Below are 22039 nucleotides of genomic sequence, written 5' to 3' on the forward strand. Positions count from 1 at the left end.
CGCATGACTTTTTTGGAGCAACTGGTGATGATTTTGAAATGTGGAATTTTAATTTAGATTATCTAAAGTAGGTTAGGAAACAATTGGAGGCAACTCTTGAAGCTACACTAGCCAAGAAGGAATTCATAGAAGATGAATACTGAAAAAACTGATTTATTGTAGATCAGAGGATCAGATGAAATATAGTTTTACTAAAATTTTCATGTTAGTTGATTTGAGTTTCTTATGAATAAACTTGGTTTGCAACACTTGAGTCAGGAGGAGAATGTTAGTGTCTCAAGGGCTGTAAAGTTTTTTTTATTAATAAGACTAAGTCCTAGGCAGATTTGTTAGCTTGTTAGTAGGAGTAGGAAGCTAGGAGTTGTTAGCTTGTTAGGAGCAGGAAACTAAAATTTGGTTGAGGTTGTTACTTGAGACATGTATATAAAGGCTACTTGGTTAATGAATTCAATCATCCCTTTCATTCTTATTTTTCTATGCTTTTGTTAGTTCTCTACTAAACCAACAAAAATTTCAAGATTCCAGCAATGGTGTGTAATAAATTGAACATTGCTCTTAACAAAGTTTTGCTGGTTAGGGGTGGATCAATCTCAATTCGTTGGATCTATTGGAAGAGAATTGCTATCTAAGAGAGAAAAAAACATGAATGAGTTTTAGGGACTTTCATACCTTTAATGTGGTTTTACTAGCCAAACAAGGTTGGAGGCTTTTTTAAAATCCAATGTTAAAATGTGCATCAATACTTAAAGGCATCTACTTTCCCAATGCTACAATCTATCTAGCAAAAAGAGAAAAATCATGTTTGTGTGCATGGAATAACAATATGAAAGGCCTTGATTTCCTTTAAAAAGACATTAGATGGAATGTTGGAAATGAGAAAGACATTTTTATTTGAAAGGCAAAAGGGATTTTCTCCAACCCTGTAATAGCCTAAATTTTAGTGGTGTTAGGAAATAGTGACTCGAGATCACTAAACCTGACAAGTAAGTTTGAAAATTTAGTAATCACTAATTATGAGTCAAGTGTGAAATTAGAAAAAAAATTTGAATTAGTGAATTTTGTGAATTAAAAGAATTTATCAGGTTAAATGAGTAAAAAATGAGGTATCGAGACCTTTATAAAATCGAGCCATAAATGTTCTTAGAAATATTTATAGAGTGTCATTTGAGTTAGTATTAAAGTTTCGTTAGAAAACTTTAACGTTTTGACAGTTAATCAATAAAAAAGGACTAAATTGAAAAAGTTACAAAACTTGCTAAAATGATTAAATAGATTAAGAGATAATTAAGGGAAGATCAAAGAGGCAATTATACGCCTAATGTAAAGCTAGACGACATGGCTATGCAGAAAATAATAAGGTTAATGTGAACAAGGGGCAAAATGGTCATTTTTAGAATTAAGTTCAAAATTAAAAGATGACTAAATTGAATTCTAGACAAATCTTCATCTTTCTCTAGCCAAAAACACCATTAAAGAGTCTCTCTAAGCTGGTTTTGCATATTCTTGCTACAAGTAAGTTCAATTCTTGGGTATTGCTTGTAACTTTTGTGATTTTGAGACTTTTACAACTAGGTCCAACTATAGAATTCATTATTTTTTGATTCTATAAGTGAAATTGAAAGTGTATGTTTAAGATGAATTAGCATGTATTTGAAGATTTTAATTCATTATATGATGAATTTATTAAGAGATTTTAGTAAAAATTGATTTTTAGAACTTAATTGTGAAAAAGTTGAGAATTAGGGTTTGATACTGAAATTTTGAATTTCAAAGGCTGCGTAGCAGCTTAAAATTGTTAGATAAAGTGTTAATTAAGAAGAATTAGCTCAATTGATTGGTTAATTGAGCAGGGATTAATTTGTAAAAACTACAAAATTTAAGGTAAAAGTGTAATTTCAAAAACTTAAGGCCAGAAATTGTGAAGTGAATTAGAATTGAATTAGATGCTAATGAATGGAAAGTTATACATTATAGATCGACAGTCCGAAGATAAACGTGGAAGAGAGAAAGTTGTCGATTAGTCCCTAAATTCCTATAAATTCTACAAATTGGTCTAGGTAAGTTCATATGGTTAAATTTTATAATTTATTGTTAAAATTAGAGAATATATAATGTATTATTTTATATTTTTTATGAAATTATGATTATTGTGATAAAACGAATTCGAGGCTTAAGTTCAAATTAAGGAAAAAGCAGGATTGAGTACGTTTAATTAGTGATTAGTGATGAATTGACAGATAAGACCATGGTTAAACCATGGCAAAGTGTGACATGTGTGACCATAGCAGAGTTATGACATTATGAAAGTGAACGTAAGACTATGATTGAAACATAGCAGTTACATTTGTGTGCAAGTGTGAGACCATAGCTAAGTTATGGCAAAGTGGTAAAGTTTGTGATCATGGCAAGGCCATGGTAAAATATGTGCAAGTGCAAGACCATAGCTAAGCTATGGCAATGTAATAAAGTGTGTGAACATGGTAAAGCCATGATAAAAATATGTGCAAAACCAAAGTGGAATATGGTATCAAGCTAATGAAGTACTCAATTCCGTAAGACATTCCCTAATTTGACAAGTAATGGTAGGTGTTACTTGAATTTAAGTTTTAAGATTTAATTAGTTATTGATATTGAGCTCAATTAAGTGAATTCATCATTTGAAATTTTGAATGGCAGGAAGTGGTAGTGAATTGCATATTTTATGATTTATAATAGTATATTTAGTAAGATTTAACTTAAAACCTATGAACTTACTAAGATTTCATAAGCTTAATTCTATGTGTTAATGTTCTGTGTAGATTGACGGAAGTTAGGAGAATCAGATCATCAAATCGGGCCACACTATCTAGATTTCACTGGTAGATTTTGTGTTGCAACTTAAGGTTTATATGGCTTGTATAGGATGGGATGAAAAGAAAGTAAACTTGAAATAAGGTTATGAATAACTTTCATATTTTTATGTTAGTTTATTTGTATGCGTTTATTAGTATATAATAGTGGTTAATGATTGAAACAACACAGTAAATTTATGTAAATAAGTAGTGTAGTTGTAAATTTAGCTTACCATATGAGTTATTGACATGGATTGGTTGTGAATTTGGAATATATTGGTATATAAAAGTATTGAGTGCAGGTGGAATGTGTAAAAGGTGACGGATATGGAATAGGGGTGTTACATTTATTGGTATTAGAGCATGATTTAGCCAATTCTCAAAACGAATGCGATGTGTAAAGTGTTTAGAAATACATGCCATATAAATTTGTGATAGTGTGATGTGTATGATCCGATCTAATCTTTTTTATTCTTATAGATTGTAAAAATGTCAAATAGACCTAAGCATGTTGAACAGGAAAAAGTTAATAATAGAGCATAAATCTCCGAACAAGGGACAAGTAGTAATGTTCCAATTTCTCTAATGCGAGAACAGGAACTTAAAGATATGATTTACGAAGTTATGAATCAGTGGTATAGTGAGATGATACAGGGAAGCAGTCAGTCTCAGCAACCTCCTTCTCCCCCTACTGCACCACCAGTTGCACCCCCGGTTGCTCCTCTACCTCCTACGACAACTGAATCTAGTAAGGAAACTCCAATTGAAAAGCTCAGAAAGATCGGGACCGAAGAATTTCAAGGAAGATCATATGATGATCCAGTCAAAGTTGAATACTGGTTACAGAGTTTGGTGAGGGTTTTTAAACAAATGACCTATTCTCCGGATGATTACTTAAGATGTGTAGTCTCTTTGTTAAAAGAAGAAGCGTATAATTGGTGGGAAACAATAGAAGCAGTAGTACCTGCAGAGAAACTTTCTTAGGAATTCTCTTAGAATGAGTTTAAAAAAAATATGTTGGTAAGAGATACTTGGATAAAAAGAAAAGAGAATTCCTCAATTTGCGATAAGGAAACAGGTTAATTGCCGAATATGAGAGAGAGTTTGTATACCTTAGTAAGTATGCTCGAGATATTGTACAATCTGAGGAGGAAATGTGTATTTGATTTGAGGAAGGACTAAATGATGAAATTAAATTGATGATTGGAGGTATGGAATAAGAATTTGTTGCTCTGTCAGATGGAGCCCAGAAAATGGAAAAAGTGTATAATAGTAAGATGCAACGAGAAAAAAGAAATAAAGAATCTTATAAGAGAAGTTCCTCCAAATCATTTTCAACATTTTCGGTTAAAAAGTTTAGAGATGATTCTAACCGACCTACTTCAACTCTGGAACGATCGAGTAAAAGTAAGCCACTTAGTGAGATGTGGGAGTAACTATTAAACCTACATCTAGTGTTAGCAGACAAAATATTCCCAGACCTAGATGCAGATATTGTGGCAAGTCTTACCCAGGTGAATGTAGAAGCAAGACATAAGCTTGCTACAAGTGTGGGACCACTGATCATTTTATCTGAGATTGTCCTCAATTTCTTAAGGAATAGAGAGAATAAAAAGAAAAGCAGTCAACCACTTCTCAGAAAGGTAAACACTCGGGTCAAAGTAGTACTACTGGAACTACTCGTTCGGAAATGAGAGATTCCACAGCTCAGTCAGAAACTAAAGCACCTGCATGTACCTATGCGATTCAAGCAAGAGAGGAAGCTTTTACTCCAGATGTGATAGCTGGTACTTTCTATCTTTTTGATGATTCTGTGTATTCTTTAATTGACCCTGGGCCTACGCATTCATATATTTGCACTGCATTAGTGTCAGAAAAGAAATTGATCGTTGAAACCACTGATTATGATGTGCAAGTCACTAATCCATTAAGACAAAGTATGTTAGTTAATTTAATATGTCGAAACTATCCACTGAAAACACAAGGCTGTGAATTCTCTGCTGATTTGATATTGTTACCTTTTTGAGAATTTGATGTTATTCTTGGAATGGATTGACTGATTAAACATGATGCTATAGTGAACTGTAGAGAAAAATGAATAGATTTAAAATGTTAGACAGGGGAAGTAATTTTAGCTAAGTTTGGAAATACAAAAGGTGTTGTTAGGGTAATTTCAGCCTTTTCTGCTCAGAAGTTGATACAGAAAAGTAATAAAGTGTTTCTAACTTATATCCTTGATACCCGAGGTTATGAATTAAAGATGGAGTAGTTACCAGTTGTTAATGAGTTTGTTGATGTGCTTCCTAAAGAATTATCAGGTTTACCCCCAGATTGTGAAGTTGAATTTGTGATTGATGTGATTCTGGGAATAGCTTCAAATCAATAACAACGTACAGAATGGCACCAGCTGAGTTAAAAGAGTTGAAGACACAGTTACAAGAATTGTTGGACAATGTGTTTATCAGATCGAGTACATCACCTTGGGGTGCACCTGTCTTGTTTGTGAAAAAGAAAGACGGTTTTTTTTGAGATCGTGTATCAATTACAGACAGTTGAACAAGGTCAAAATCAAGAGTAAATATCGTTTACCTCGCATTGATGACTTGTTCGATCAACTAAAAGGTGTTGCAGTGTTCTCAAAGATAGATCTCAGATCCAGGTACTACCGGTTGAAAGTTAAAGAATGTGATGTGCCAAAGACTACTTTCAGAACTCGGTATGGTCACTATGAATTTCTGGTAATGCCTTTCGGATTAACTGATGCTCCTACTACTTTTATGGATTTAATAAATCGAATTTTTCAACCACATTTGGATAGATTTGTAGTGGTGTTTATTGATGATATATTAATCTATTTCAAGTCAAAATCTGAGCATGCACAACATTTAAGAATTGTATTACAGACTTCAAAGGAAAAGCAATTGTATGCGAAATTCAGCAAATGTGAATTTTGGCTACATGAGGTCAGATTTATGGGTCACATTGTGTCAGCCAAGGGGATTCGAGTAGATCCGAACAAAGTGTCTATAGTGGTGAATTGGAAAATTCCAAAGAATGTAACAGCTGTACGAAGTTTCTTGGGTTTAGCAAGATATTATCGTCACTTTTTCAAGAATTTCTCAATGATTGCTTCACCAATGACCTGATTATTACAAAAAAAAAAAAATGTTGAATTTGAGTGGTCTGATGAATGCCAGCAAAGTTTTGATCAATTGAAGAAAATGTTGACGGAAGCCCTGGTTTTGACTCAACCAGAATCAGGTATACCGTATGTTGTATATAATGACGCGTCTCTGAATGGATTAGGTTGTGTATTGATGCAATAGGAAAGGTTGTGGCTTATGCTTCTCAGTAGTTAAAACCACACGAAAGGAATTATCCTACACATGACCTCGAATTGGCTGCAATTGTGTTTGCTTTGAAAATTTAGAGGCACTGCTTATACGGTGAAAAGTGTTATGTTTATTCAGATCATAAGAGTTTGAAGTATTTGATGACCCAGAAGGAGCTAAATTTGAGACAGCAACGATGGTTAGAATTGCTGAAAGATTATGATCTTGTTATTGATTATCACCCGAGTAAAGCTAATGTGGTTGCAGATGCATTAAGTTGAAAATCATCATTTTTTGCACTTCGAGCAATGAATGTCCATTTTTTTGTTAATGAAGATGGTTCGGTATTAGAAAAATTGAAAGCAAAACCTATGTTTCTTCAATAGATTCAAGAGCTGCAAGACGATGATCCAAGATTTGTGGTGAAGAAACATATGGTTCGAGACAAGCTAAGTTTAAAATTTAGTATTGATGATGATGGTATGTTATGTTATCATAATAGAATTTGCATTCCAAATAATTCTAACTTGAAGAATGATATTCTTGCTGATGCTCATAGTAGTATGTATTTCATTCACCCGGGTAGTATGAAAATGTATTGTGATTTGAAAAGAATGTATTGGTGGCCTGGTATGAAACGGGAAATCTATGAGTTTGTTGCAAAATGCCTAATTTGTCAGCAGATTAAAGCAGAGCATCAGGAGCTGATGGATTTGTTACAACCTGTCATGATTCCCGAATGGAAGTGGGAGCATATCACAATGGATTTTGTATCTAGATTGCCTGTAACTCCGAGAAAGAAAGATTTGATATGGGTTATCGTTGATAGATTGACTAAGTCAGCACACTTTATTCCGGTTAGAACAAATTTTTCCCTTAAAAAATTAGCAGAGTTGTATGTGTTTGAGATTGTAAGATAACATAGAGTTTCGACTTCCATTATTTCAAATCGAGATCTGAGGTTTACTTCAAGATTTTGGAATAAATTACAAAAGGCTTTGGGAACTAAGCTAAACTTCAGCATAGCATTTCATCCCCAGACTGATGGGCAATCAGAACGCGTGATTCAGATTCTAGAAGGCATGTTGAGGTACTGTATACTCGAGTTTGGTGATAGTTGGGAAAGGTATTTACCTTTAGCTGAATTTGCTTACAAAAATAGCTATCAGTCTAGCATAAAAATGGCACCATTTGAGGCTCTTTATGGTAGAAAATGCAAAACTCTATTGTATTGGTCTGAATTGAGTGAATCTAAGTTAGTTGGAGTGGATTTGATTCGAGAAACTAAAGAAAAAGTTTGGATAATCCGGGATAGTCTGGAAGCTGCTTTAGATTGTAAGAAGTCATATGCAGATTTAAAAAGAATAGATATAGAGTTTGTACTTGGCGATCAAGTTTTCTTAAAGGTTTCACCGTGGAAGAAAGTGTTACGATTTGGTAAAAATAGGAAACTGATCCCAAGATTTATTGGACCATATGAAATAGTTGAAAGAATTGGCCCTGTAGCTTATTGGTTGGATTTACCTCCGGAACTTGAGAAGATTCATAATGTGTTTCATATATCTATGTTGAGTCAGTATATGTCAGATCCTTCACATGTGATTCCTCACACTGAAATTGAGCTTCAACCAGATATGACCTATTCAAAAGAACTAGTAAAGATTTTGGCTCGTGAGGTTAAAGAATTACGAACAAACGAGTACCATTAGTTAAAGTGTTGTGGCATCAACATGGTATGGAGGAGGCAACTTGGGAAATAGAGGAATCTATGAGATCAAAATATCCGAATCTATTTCCAGGTAACAAATTTCGAGAACGAAATTTTCTAAAGGGGGAGACTTGTAACAGCCTAAATTTCAATGGGTTCAGGAAACAGTGATTCGAGATCACTAAATCCGACAAGTAAGTTTAAAAATTTAGTAATCAATAATTATGAGTCAAATGTAAAATTAGAAAAAGTTTTTGAATTAGTGAATTTTGTGAATTAACAGAATTTATCAGGTCAAATGAGTAAAAAATGAGGTATTGAGACCTTGAATTTATAAAATCGAGCCATAAATATTTTTAGAAATATTTATAGGGTGTCATTGAGTTAGTATTAAAGTTTCGTTAGAAAATTTTAACGTTTTGATAGTTAATCAATAAAAAGGACTAAATTGAAAAAGGTGCAAAACTTGCTAAAATGATTAAATATCTTAAGAGATAATTAAGGGAGGATAAAATAGGCAATTATACACCTAATGTAAGGCTGGACGGCATGGGTATGCAGAAACTAATAAGGTTAATGTGAACAAGGGCAAAATGGTCATTTTTGGAATTAAGTTAAAAATTAAAAGATGACTAAATTGAATTCTAGACAAATCTTCATCTTTCTCCAACAAAAAACACCATTAAAGAGTCTCTCTAAGCTGGTTTTGCATATTCTTGCTACAAGTAAGTTCAATTCTTGGTTATTTCTTGTAATTTTTGTGATTTTGAGACTTTTACAACTAGGTCCAACTATAGAATTCATTAGTTTTTAATTCTATAAGTGAAATTGGAAGCTTACATAGATAAGTGTTGTATGTTTAAATGAATTATCATGGATTTGAAGATTTTAATTCATTATATGATGAATTTATTAAGAGATATTAGTAAAAATTGATTTTTAGGACTTAATTGTGAAAAAGTTGAGAATTAGGGATTGATGTTGAAATTCTAAATTTTAAAGGCTATGTAGTAGCTTAAAATAGTTAGATAAAGTGTTAATTAAGAAGAATTAGCTCAATTGATGGGTTAATTGAGCAGGGATTAATTTGTAAAAACTATAAAATTTAGGGTAAAAGTGTAATTTCAAAAATTTAAGGCCATAAATTGTGAAGTGAATTTGAATTGAATTATATGCTAATTAATGGAAAATTCTACATTATAGGTCGAGAGTCCGGAGATAAACGTGGAAAAGAGAAAGTTGTCGATTAGTCCTTGAATTCCATTAAATTCTAGAAATTGGTCCAGGTAAGTTTATATGGTTAAATTTTATAATTTATTGTTAAAATTAGAGAATATATAATGTATTATTTTATATTTTTGTTATAAAATTATGATTATTGTGATAAAATGAAATTCGAAGCTTAAGTTCAAATTAAGGGAAACGTAGGATTGCGTACGTTTAATTAGTGATTAGTGATGAATTGACGGATAAGACCATGGTTAAACCATGGCAAAGTGTGACATGTGTGACCATAGCAGAGCTATGACATTGTGAAAGTGAATGTAAGACTATGATTGAAATAGGGCAGTTACATTTGTGTGCAAGTGTGAGACCATAGCTAAGCTATGGCAAAGTGATAAAGTGTGTGATCATGGCAAGGCGATGGTAAAATATGTGCAAGTGCAAGACCATAGCTAAGCTATGGCAATGTGATAAAGTGTGTGATCATGGTAAAGCCATGATAAAAATATGTGCAAAACCAAAGTGGAGTATGGTATCAAGCTCATGACGTAGTCAATTCCATAACGTTCCCTAATTTGACAAGTAATGGTAAGTGTTACTTGAATTTAAGTGTTGAGATTTAGCTAGTTATTGATATTGAGCTCAATCAAGTGAATTCATCATTTGAAATTGTGAATGGCAGGAAGTGGTAGTAAATTGCATATTTTATGATTTATAATAGTATGTTCGATAAGGTTTAACTTAAAACCTATGAACTTACTAAGCTTTCATAAGCTTACTTCTGTGTGTTAATGTTCTGTGTAGATTGATAGAAGTTCAGAGAATCAGATCATCACATCGGGCCACACTATATATATTTTACTGGCAGATTTTGTATTGCAACTTAAAGTTTATATAGCATGTATAGGATGGGATGAAAAGAAAGTAAACTTGAAATAATGTTATTAATAACTTTCATACTTATATGTTAGTTTATGTGTATGTGTTTATTAGTATATAATAGTGATTAATGATTGAAACAACATAGTAAATTTATGTAAATAAGTAGTGTAGTTGTAAATTTAGCTTACCATATGAGTTATTGATTTGGATTGGTTGTAAATTTGTAATATATTGGTATATGAAAGTATTGAATGCAGGTGGAATGTGTAAAGGGTGACGGTTACAGAATAGGGGTGTTACAAACCCTTCTTTCAAAGTCTCTTCAATTTGACATTCTCATGTTTGTCCCACATTGGTCAACCACCTATTTTGAGAGATTAAAAGAAAATGAGATTATGATCTTCTAAATTATTTGTTCAATGAAAGCGATGCCAAGGCTATTAATTTGATCCCTATAGGTGGTAACAACCAAAAAGACAATTTGGTGTCGCATTTTGTAGATGATGGGAGATATAATGTCAAACTGGGATATCACATTTTGTCTAATGTGCCGGATGTGCCATAACTGGTAGGTATAAGCAATCAACTGATTGATCATAATCTGAATTGGTCCTTTATATGGAAGCTGAAAACTCCACAAAAATTCAAAACTTTCATATGGAGAGTGTACCATAATTCTGTGGCTTCAAATGAGAATATAGGTAGAAGATTGTGCATTAAAACTTAAGGATGTACGAAATGTGGAGAAACAAATGAATCGATTGAGCACATCTTATTCTTTTTCCCCATCGTACAAGCTACTTGGATAGCTTTCTTATTCCATTATACTTCAGCTCTCATGATGTTTAATTTAACTGTTACCTAGTGGGTGGAAAGTGAATGATGATTTGCTAACTTTTTGTGCCTTTCCTGGCACTAACCTCATGGCTTGGCTTTGCTCGAATCTATGGAAGTTAAGGAATGAATGAATTTTTTGAAAGTTCAAATATGATCCTATCTAGATTTAGAACCGCAAGATGGACGAGTTTTCGAGATTCCAAGAAAATGTTCTTTTTTCCTCTAGAATTGTTGATAACACTTTATCTACATATCCACATTGGTCACTGCCACCTCCCAATGTCATTAAGATTAATTGTGATTTTTTTTCCAGTAATTCGAACATTGTAGGATTAGTAGCAATTGTTAGAAATTGAGAGGATGGAATCTTAGATGGAATCAATGCGCAAGCACGGTCGTCGAACACGTTTGTAGTTGAAAATTTAGCGATTATGTTAGGTTCCATGCTGGTTATTTGCAATGGATGGCAACAAGTTATACTCAAGTCAGATTGCTTAAAAGCTGTCTAAATGTTAATAGGCTTATCCCAAACTACATGGGATGCTTTCACTGTTGTTGGTGACACCATTTCATAAATTGCTGCTATAGGTTTTGTTTGTTTCAACCATGTACTAAGATAAGGAAAAAGAGTGGCTGATTGGGTAGTAAAGTGAACTAAGTTAGGCTCTTGACCCTTATATTGGAATTTCTCCATACTTGATAACCTCAAAATCCTCTTATAATCTGGTTTAACGAACGAAAGCTTTTATAAAAAAAAAAGTAAGAAGAAAGAAGAAAAGAAGAAAAAAAAAGGAAAAAGATACAGAGAAAAAAATAGAGTAAAAAAAAATTTGAGGTATTCACTCATATAAGTGTAAAACTAAAGTGGTTTTACATTCTTCCATAATTTTTTATGTGATTAATATTTTAACAATCCCACCATCATATTTCATACTCCATTAATGTAGATCATTCATTTCAAGTTTGGAGTAAATTAAAATTTCTAACTACAAAATCCTCTATAAAATTATACTCTTGAAACTCGAAAACATTATTATTTTATCGAGGTTATTAATTTATCGATAAATGAATATTTTATTAATTTATTGATAAATTAATATTTATTAATTTAGAGAATATTTCATACTTTGTGCATGAGTTTTTAAATCAAAATCCAATATGCATATAGGTGCAATGAATCAAAGTTAATTGGTTCATATAATAAAAAAGAGAGTTCATTAATTGGTTTATGTAAACAAAAAATAAAGAGTTAATGATTTCAAAATCCAATATGTATATATTCATTGGATAGATAAAAAATTTATTATAAATAAACACATGTAAATATCAAATTATTGTAATTCATATTACTATTAATTTTTTTCCTCCATGGCTTCCCATTTGGAAGGTGTAAAAAAGTCTAGATTAACAGATGAGATGAGAAATGCATTATGTGAGTACAAAAATGAGCATCTCTCTTCAAGTCAAAAAGATTTGCAACAGTGGGTTCAACAAACATTTGATCTTTCTATTAGCCAATCAATAATATCACATACTCCTAAAAAGTGTCAAAAGAGATAAAGAATATCAATGTTAAAAGACACAAATCAACCAAATATCCCAAATTAGAAAAGGTATTGTATGAGTGGTTTCTCTTATATCAAGAGAAAGTAAACATGACTGGAGAAATGATTCAAACTAAAGCAAAAGAGTTTTTGCAGAAAATGTATGGTGATGCAAATTGATAAACAATAATTTATACTTTTACCCTATTCTTAACACATTTTATGGATGATTTTTCCTTAGAATTAGTGAATTTGATGCTCCTAATGCTTTAATTTCATGTTTTACACTTGGGTGAGCATAGGAGAGCGAAAGGAACGAGAAACGGGCCAAAAATGGAGAAAATAGGCCAATATACGAAATCAACACGACCTAGACTTCCTCACACGGGCAGACCACACGACCGTGTCAATTTTGCAGAATCAAAGCACGACTCACACGGATAGAACACAAGCCCGTTCCATTCTAACAGGTTCGACCACGGCCTGAAGTAGTCGCACACGGGCGTGTCCCTGCAGAGCCCAAGTTGAGTCCAATTCGAAAAAGGCTAATTTCGATGGTTTTTAGGCATTCTAAAGCCTATAAATACACCCTAAAGGAAGAGGAAAGGGGACGCGGAGAAAACGAGGCAAGGAACTGCTCAAAGGAAGCTGATTGATCCATCTCAAAAGTCAAATTTACCATCAAGACTGAAGATCTCCCCTCAATTTCCCTTCAAGAGTTTTGGGTTTTCTTTATGTTTTGTATTCATTATTCTTCTGAGATGTTTTCCTTTTTAGTTATGAACTAAATCCCCTAAATACCTAAGAGGAATGAAACCTAAGACGAATCTTGTTATTATTTTCTGAATTGTATGATAAATATTTAACTTGTTCTTAATTATGTGTTCTTAATTCTTGTTTTGATATCCCAGGATATTGATTCAAAATAAGCTCTTATTCAGAGGAGGAATAGACCCTGTCTAAGAGTACATTTGTCATAATTAAGTGTAGTTTATTGCGCGCCTGGAGATAGGGTGACAAGATTTTACCGGATTAGGGTGAAACCTAATAAGGGGATCCATAGATCGAGTTAATGCAACCCTAGGGTGTTAATTAGAGAAAAATCTCAATTATTCAATCTAGGGATTAGACGTTATTAGTCTTGAATAGGGATAATAACATAACTTAGGGATCTCTACGGAACAAGTTAAATGAATAAATCGTCCGATTCGGAGTCAGAATAACAAGTGAAGTCTATGTGGATTCTTCCTTAGGTATTGTCTTAATTCAATCATTTTTCCAAAAGTAATTCCCCAATTCTATTTTTTGTGAATTCTTAGTTTAGATAATTAGTTAGTTAAAACAAAACCCCCTTATTCTTAGGCTAGATAATAAAAAGACAGTCATTAATAGTACTTTTAGTTCCTTTGGGTTTGACAATCCGGTCTTGCTAAAATGATACTACTGTTCGATAGGTACACTTGTCTACATCGTGATAATAGTTAGTTTCAAGAACGATTAATTATAAATATATAAAACTTACCTGTCACGAAAATCGCGATCAAGTTTTTGGCGCCGTTGCCGGGGAATTAAGATATTAGGAACACTCAATTTTTATTACTTTAGCCATTTACTTTTCTTGCAAGTTAATTCTATTTTATTTTTATTATTAGTTATTAATTTACTTTTTCATTATCTTGGCAGGTTTTTATAGTTTATGACTAGAAGAAACCCGTCAGGACCACTACTTTTTGACGAAGAAATCAATCGCACAGCTCGCAGAAACCAAAGTGAAATAAGGTGAAGCTTAAGATACACAGAGAACGAGCAAGAGGATGATATTCAAACCCCAACCGAGGAGATGGCTGAAAACCAAGACAATCAGCTACCTCCTGCGATACCCGTTGAACTAGCAAATCAAAATCCTGCTCCTCGTAGTATGTATGATTATGCTAAACCTACTTTAACAGGAACTGAGTCAAGTATAGTTAGGCCTACTATTGCTGCAAATAATTTTGAACTAAAACCTAACACTATTCAAATGATACAGCAATTTGTTCAGTTTGATAGTTTGCAGGATGAGGATCTAAACACTCACTTGGCAAATTTCTTGGAATTCTGTGATACATTTAAAATTAATGGCGTTTCTAATGATGCCATTCGTCTTTGGTTATTCCCTTTTTCATTGAGGAACAAAGCTAAACAGTGGTTGAACTCGTTACCACGAGGGTCAATTACTACTTAGGAACAAATGACCGAAATATTTCTATTAAAATATTTTTCGCCGGTTAAAATAGCCAAATTACGTAATGATATATCTTTGTTTGTGTAGATGGACTTAGAAACTCTTTACGATGCATGGGAGAGATACAATGACCTACTACGAAGGTGTCCTCACCATGGACTACCTCTATGGTTGCAAGTTCAAACATTTTACAATGGTGTGAACCTCTCGATAAGGCAAATGATTGATGCAGCAACCGAGGGAACCATCAAAATCAAAACACCTGAAGAGGCTTACGAATTTATTGAAGAGATGTCACTGAATAACTATTAGTGGCAAGTCATGAGGACTAAGCCAACTAAAACAGTAGGCGTTTATAACATCGATTCGGTTACTATGCTGTCAAACCATGTAGAACTTCTAAATAAAAAGATTGATGGTTTACTTGGTTCTACTTAGGTACATCTAGTAATGAGGTGCGAGACAAATGGAGGAGGAGCATGCACAGAGTATCAACCCTTCAACCTTAGCATCGAGGAGGAACAAGTCCAATATATAGGTAACAATAACTCTAGATCCCAAAATAACCCATATAGTAACACTTATAATGCAGGTTGGAGGAACCATCCCAATTTCTCGTGGGGCGGTCAAGGAAATCAAAGACTACAACATCCTCCGGGTTTTCCACAACCACCCTATCAACAGGAAAAGAAATCGAACCTTGAAGAGATGCTGTCTAAATTTATCTCGGTGTCAGAAACCTATTTCCAGAACACCGAGATAGCACTTAAAAATCAACAAGCATAGATCCAAGGGCTCGAAACTCAGATGGGCCAACTTTCCAAACTAATCTCCAAGCGACCACAAGGTAGCTTGCCAAGCAATACTGAACCCAACCCAAGGGAACAGCTCAACGCGATTAATTTTCAAGATGAAGAAGGATTCATTGAGCCTGAGCCAGAACTGAAGCAAGAAACTGTGGTGAGTAGAGATCAAGGTAAGGTAGGTCATAATAAAAACAAATCAGTGAATGTCGAATATAAACCTCGTGTGCCATACCCCAACGCGACAAGGAAAGACTGCTCAGATGAACAATTTGGTAAATTCCTTAAACTCTTAAAAATATTACATATTAACTTACCATTTATTAAAGCTCTATCGCAGATGCCAAACGCAATGAAATTTTTAAAGAAGCTTTTAGCAAATAAACGGAAGTTGGATGAGGCGTCTCATGTAGAGCTAAACACAGTTTGCTCAGCTATTCTACAGAATAAACTACCCAACAAACTAAAAGATCTAGGGAGTTTTACGATTCCTTGCTTAATTGGTAGTTTAGATGTTAATAATGCATTAACTAATTTAGGGGCTAGTATTAACGTCATGCCCTACAAAATGTTCAAACAATTAGGTCTTGGGAAACCCAAACAGACTAGGATGAGCATTCAATTAGCAGATAAAACTATAAGATTTCCTAGGGGTATTATTAAAGATGTGCTAGTTAAAATAGATAAATTTATATTTCCCGTTGACTTCATTTTTCTAGACATAGAGGAGGATAGCAACACTCCTTTGATTTTAGGACGACCCTTTTAGAAACTGCTAAAACGATTATTAATGTTGGCACAGGTGAGCTCACACTTCGTGTGGGAGATGAAACAATCACTATTCAAGCTCGCAATTTTGGCAACACATTGGAAATTAAAGGTGATCGTCTAAACCATTCTACTAAAACTGACAATATGGTGCAACCTACTTTGCAGGAAATGAGTCTAAAGGAAGTACATGAGCCATTCTCAAGCAGTAGCAGAGGACCTATTCATGAAGATTGAAGGCTACAAATTGAGGAGCTAGATGAATGGCGGACGCATAAACCGAGAACACACGATAAACCAAAACTACACCAGAATGAGCTCAATACCTTCCCAAATCAACTTAAGGTTGGAGATAAAGTATTATTAGATGCCATAGATCCTCACATTGTCACTACCAAACCGAATGAAGAAATCCCTCTTACGGTACTTAGCATTTTCCCATTCAGAAGTCATCCCAAGTTCGGCAGTTTTAAGGTAAACAACACCCATTTAAAACCTTATTTTGATGAGAATGATAGTAGGAATGAGGAGTATAAACTCCTCGAACCACCATGACCATTCAATAGAGAGGTAAGTTGAGTTTAGACTATAAATAAGCGTTTCTCAGAAAGTAACCCGAGCACTAACTGTATTAACTTCTTTCAATTTTAGTGTTTAACACCTAGCTTACTAACGGAGCTCTTGAATACAGGTTTACCACACAAACACGGCCAAGCACACGGGCGTGCTTATGACCGTGTGGAAACAGGGCAAAGATTTCCCCAACACGGGCTACGACAAATCGCAACGGCCGTGCAACATGGCCGTGGGCGAACCTGCCAAAATAGCACGGGTGTGCGACACGCCTATGCCTTGAACCCATGGCCGAACCTGTCAAATTAACACGGACATGCGACACACCCGTGCCAAGCAACTGTGGGCGAACTTGTTAAATTAACACGAGCGTGGACCTACGTACACGGGCGTGGGAGAAGCGAACGAAGCCAAACACGGTCGTGCGACATGGCCGTGTGCATCCACACGCCCAAGGGACACGGGCGTGGAAAAAATGTCCGATGAGCCTAAATTCAAAATTCGCGAGTCACACGGCCAAAAATTTGGGAACACGGGCGTATTCCCTGGCCATGTGCCCCAAAATCTATAAATAGGCTGCACTATACATTGTCTTCTTCACCCAAAAACCCTAACCCTAGCCACTGCAAGTCCACACGCCCTGTCCGAGTAATCATTTTGAATTTTGGCTATTTCCTACCGAGTAATCATTCTTCCTTATATATTTTCTAAAAGAGTTTCTGATGCTATCACAGTTCTAAAAAGCTCCAAAGCTCACTATTACTCAGAGACTCGAAACTCCACTGGGAAAGGTTCTTCACGACTGTCATGTCCTGCTCGATCACGACCATAACCAACTTTAGATATAATATTCTTTTGCCACAGGACTTATGGACTAATGAACCTCTACCACCGCCGGAGTATCCTCCTCCACCCTCACGCTGATTATTCTCCAAAACTCCAGTTCAAGGAAATTCATACATCACTCAGGAAGTTTCACTTTTCTCCCTATCTTATGTCTTACACTTACATTTGTCAAAACATCTATCTTTGTACATTGAGGACAATGTACATCTTAAGTGTGGGGGTAATTCATTTCTATCAGAAAAATCTCTGAATGACTGTCTTGTTCTCTTGAAAAGCTCTCATATCATATTTAGGATAAATTTTGATTGATTTATGATTTTGATTGATATATCTTGAATTAAAACATAGGCATTTATGCATTGATTGTTTAAACTTTAAGACATTAGAGAATCAAGCATGATAAGTTGATTTTTAAGAATTTAAAATTTTAGGTTGTTTCCCCAAAGTTTAGGTATTACTTTGAGTTGGAATTCACAAGTTTTAAACATAAAAAAACCATAATTTTTGTGAGATTTTTTAAAGCCTTTTAAGTATCTATTAATTCTTTCATGCTCACTTTTATTGTTACTTTGAGTGCGTCAATATTGAACTGTTATTCTAGAACTTACTTGATTATGCATGTCAAGACCACACCATTTGATTTGATATGTCAAAATGATTAAGGCACTTAGGATTAACCCACTCATGTCATGAAAATCCTACCTCCACGATTAACCCTTAGTAAACCCCGTTGAGCTAACAAGCCATTTCTTTTGTTACCCTTAATATTAACCCATAACCTATTATTATTGAAATCCCCTAAATTAAATTTGATCCCTATTTTTGTCGAGATTTGAATTGAAATAGTTGCTCAGCTATGTCTTGTTCCTAATAGTTAGTCTATGTTATTTAACTTGTTCTTAAAAAAAATGTGTATACACATTAGTAGTAATCTTTTATTTTTGAGCTTAAGTATTTAAATTCCATATTCTGAGAAGAAGCTCTATTGTATGCAAGTGATGATTAAATCTTTTTCTAGTTAAGTGATTTTTCAATTCAATCTCGATTCTAATTGTTTCTTTCAGCTTGTGACCACACCCCCTAACCAAAGCCACGTTACAACCCTCTAAAGACCTTTTGATTGATGTCTCATCTCAATTTATAGTGGTGGAGATTTGATTTTCATGCAAGCTTATGGTAATAACTTTTCATATTGACTGATGAGTGTTACTTTCATTATCCTTAAACACTTTGAATGATTTGAGTGAATATTTAGTGAGGATGTTAAACTCAGTGAGATTTCGAATAGAGGTAACCACTTAGATAAAGGAAGATGCCTAAGTTTTGCGTGATTAAATACTCAACTTGGAATGTTTGAAGCTCTAATGTTCTTTTAGTTGAATTCTCAATGTATGATTACCTGTGGATTATTTTGAGATATTTTCGATAGAGATTATAAGTAGAGAATGATTTATTTTGATTATGAGTTGAGGATTTTGCTTGAGGACAAGCAAATGCTTAAGTGTGAGGGTATTTGATAAACCGTAATTTATACATATTTTTACCCCATGCTTAACACATTTTACGGATGATTTTTCCTTAGAATTGGTGAATTCGATGCTCCTAATGCTTTAATTTCATGTTTTATATTTAGGTGAGCATAGGAGAGCGAAAGAAACGAGAAACGGGCCAAAAACGGAAAAAATGGGCCAACGTACGAAATCAACACAGCCTGGACTTCCTCACATGGGCAGACCACATGGCCGTGTCAATTTGGCAAAATCGAAGCACAACTCACACGGGTAGAACACAAGCCCGTACCATTCTAACAGGTTCGAGCACGGCCTGAAGTAGTCGCACACGGGCATGTCCCTACCGAGCCCAAGTTGAGTCCAATTCGGAAAAGGCTAATTTCGAGGGTTTTTAGGCATTCTAAAGCCTATAAATATACCCTAAAGGAAGAGGAAAGGGGACGCTGAGAAAAGAAGGCAGGGAACTGCTCAAGGGAAGCCGATTGATCCATCTCAGAAGTTGGATTCACCATCAAGACTGAAGATCTCCCCTCAATTTCCCTTCAGGAGTTTTGGGTTTTCTTTATGTTTTGTATTCATTATTCTTCTGAGATGTTTTCCTTTTTAGTTATGAACTAAATCCCCTAAATACCTAAGGGGAATGAAACCTAAAACGAATCTTGTTATTATTTTCTAAATTGTATGATAAATATTTAACTTGTTCTTAATTATGTGTTCTTAATTCTTTGTTTTGATATCCCAGGATACTGATTCAAGATAAGCTCTTATTCAGAGGAGGAATAGACCATGTCTAAGAGTACATTTGTCATAATTAAGCGGAGTTGATTGCGCACCTAGAGATAGGGTGACAAGATTTGACGAATTAGGGTGAAACCTAATAAGGGGATAAGGGGATCCATAGATCGAGTTAATGCAACCCTAGGGTGTTAATTAGAGAAAAGTCTCAATTATTCAATCTAGGGATTGGACATTATTAGTCTTGAATAGGGATAATAACATAACTTAAGGATATCTTCGGAGCAAGTTAAATGAATAAGTCGTACGATCGGAGTCAAAATAACAAGTGAAGTCTAGGTGAATTCTTCCTTAGGTATTGTTTTAATTCAATCGTTTTTCCAAAAGTAATTCCCTAATTATATTTTTTGTGAATTCTTAGTTTAGATAATTAGTTAGTTAAAACAAAACCCCCTTATTCTTAGGCTAGATAATAAAAAGACAGTCATTACTAGTACTTTTAGTTCCTTTGGGTTCGACAATCTGGTCTTGCTAAAACTATACTACTGTTCGATAGGTACACTTGCCTACATCGTGATAATAGTTAGTTTCAAGAATGATTAATTATAAATATATAAAACTTACCTGTCACGAAAATCGTGATCACAAATTCCAGATTTAACTTCTCAATTGGTTGGCTAGAACAGTTCAAGGCAAGACGTGGGATTAAGTCTTATAGAATATTTGGTGAAAGCGGTTCAGTTGATTTGGAGAATATTGAAGATACTTTACCTCAAATAAGAGCTAAATTGGAAAGTTTTGATTGGAAGGATATCTATAATATGGATGAAACAAGCTTATTTTATCGTTTGCAAGCAGATCATTCACTGGCTACAAAGCAATTAGAAGGACGAAAAAAGGACAAGGAAAGATTTATTGTTGTGGTTTGTTACAATGGGAATGGTTCAGATAAAGTGTCTCTTTGGGTTATTGGTAAGTTTGCTAGATGCTTTAAACATGTGAATATTGACAATCTTAACTGTCATTATCGAGCCAAAAAAAAAAGCATGGATGACTGGATTGCTTTTTCAAGATTTTGTTCGCTGTTTGATGCTAGAATGACTGGTAGAAATGTGTTGCTTATAGTAGACAATTGCCCAGCCCATCCCAAGGTTATTGAAAGCTTGAGAAACGTTGAATTATTTTTTTGCCTCCAAATTCAACATAAAAAAATTCAACCATGTGATGCTGGAATTATTAGAGTAATTAAGATATATTATCAGCGTCGCTTCTATTTTAGCATCTTGGAAGATTACGAGAAAGGAGAAATAAATCCTGAAAAAATTAATGTATTGGATGCAATCCATTTTATTAATGCTACTTGGAATATTGATGTGAAGCCTACAATTATTGCAAATTGTTTCCGACATTGCAAAATTCGATTCGAGGAGGATATGCCTCTCGAACAAGAAATTGGAGATGTTGAAGGCATTCATAAATTAAAAGAAGTAATTTCTTATTTACACTATAGAAATGCCATGGATGTTGAGCAGACTTTGAATTATCCAAGTGAAACTGAATCTTTGATAGAGTCATCTATGGATGAAGAAATTATTCAAGGAGTAATGGATGTGTCAGCTAATGATGAGCAAGATCTAGATGACAGTAGCATTTTACCACATGTTTCTCCAAAAAAGGCTTTTCTAGCTGTGGATACCTTGAAGAATTATTTAATACAACACGAGAAAAATATACCAGATTTGATTTATGCCCTTCTAAAAGTTAAAGATGAAATTGTATTTGATTCACACGCAAAGAAGAAGCAATTAACTATATATACATATTTTAGCAAAGAATAAAATTGTATATAAAATTTTTAGTATATTTAATGAATTATTATTTTATATTTTCATTGGGCCTTTAAGGATTTTTCTAAAAATTACTATCTTATGCGTTCAGCGAAGTTATTATTTTATCCCATTGGCCCAAGTCGGAACCAAAAAAAATATTATTTAACTGAGATTATTAATATAGAATACTGATTTATCGAGATTTTATAGTATTCGCTTTTATGAAAAAATTTAACCGTTAAATATATATTAATATGGAAAATATTTTAGATTTATATGATAGAGATACCAAATCTATTCATAATTCTACATGCACGACAAGTGCAAATTTTTAATAAATTCAATGATTAGATTGTTACAATATTAATCTTATAAAAATTACGGAAGGGTGC

General features: G+C 33.9%; 1 protein-coding gene across 1 annotated transcript; it reads left to right on the plus strand.

Annotated features, from left to right (window-relative positions):
* Positions 1 to 4521: 4521 nt before the first annotated feature.
* On the plus strand, positions 4522 to 21656 carry LOC108468316 (CENP-B homolog protein 2-like). Its single transcript, XM_017769205.1, has 5 exons — positions 4522 to 4618; positions 12360 to 12504; positions 15777 to 15794; positions 17357 to 17374; positions 20474 to 21656. Exons 1-5 carry the CDS (start codon positions 4522 to 4524, stop codon positions 21654 to 21656), a joined length of 1461 nt encoding a protein of 486 aa, XP_017624694.1.
* The last annotated feature ends 383 nt before the right edge of the window (positions 21657 to 22039 follow it).

This window comes from Gossypium arboreum, chromosome 8 (assembly GCF_025698485.1).
Source record: "Gossypium arboreum isolate Shixiya-1 chromosome 8, ASM2569848v2, whole genome shotgun sequence".
NCBI lineage: Eukaryota > Viridiplantae > Streptophyta > Magnoliopsida > Malvales > Malvaceae > Gossypium > Gossypium arboreum.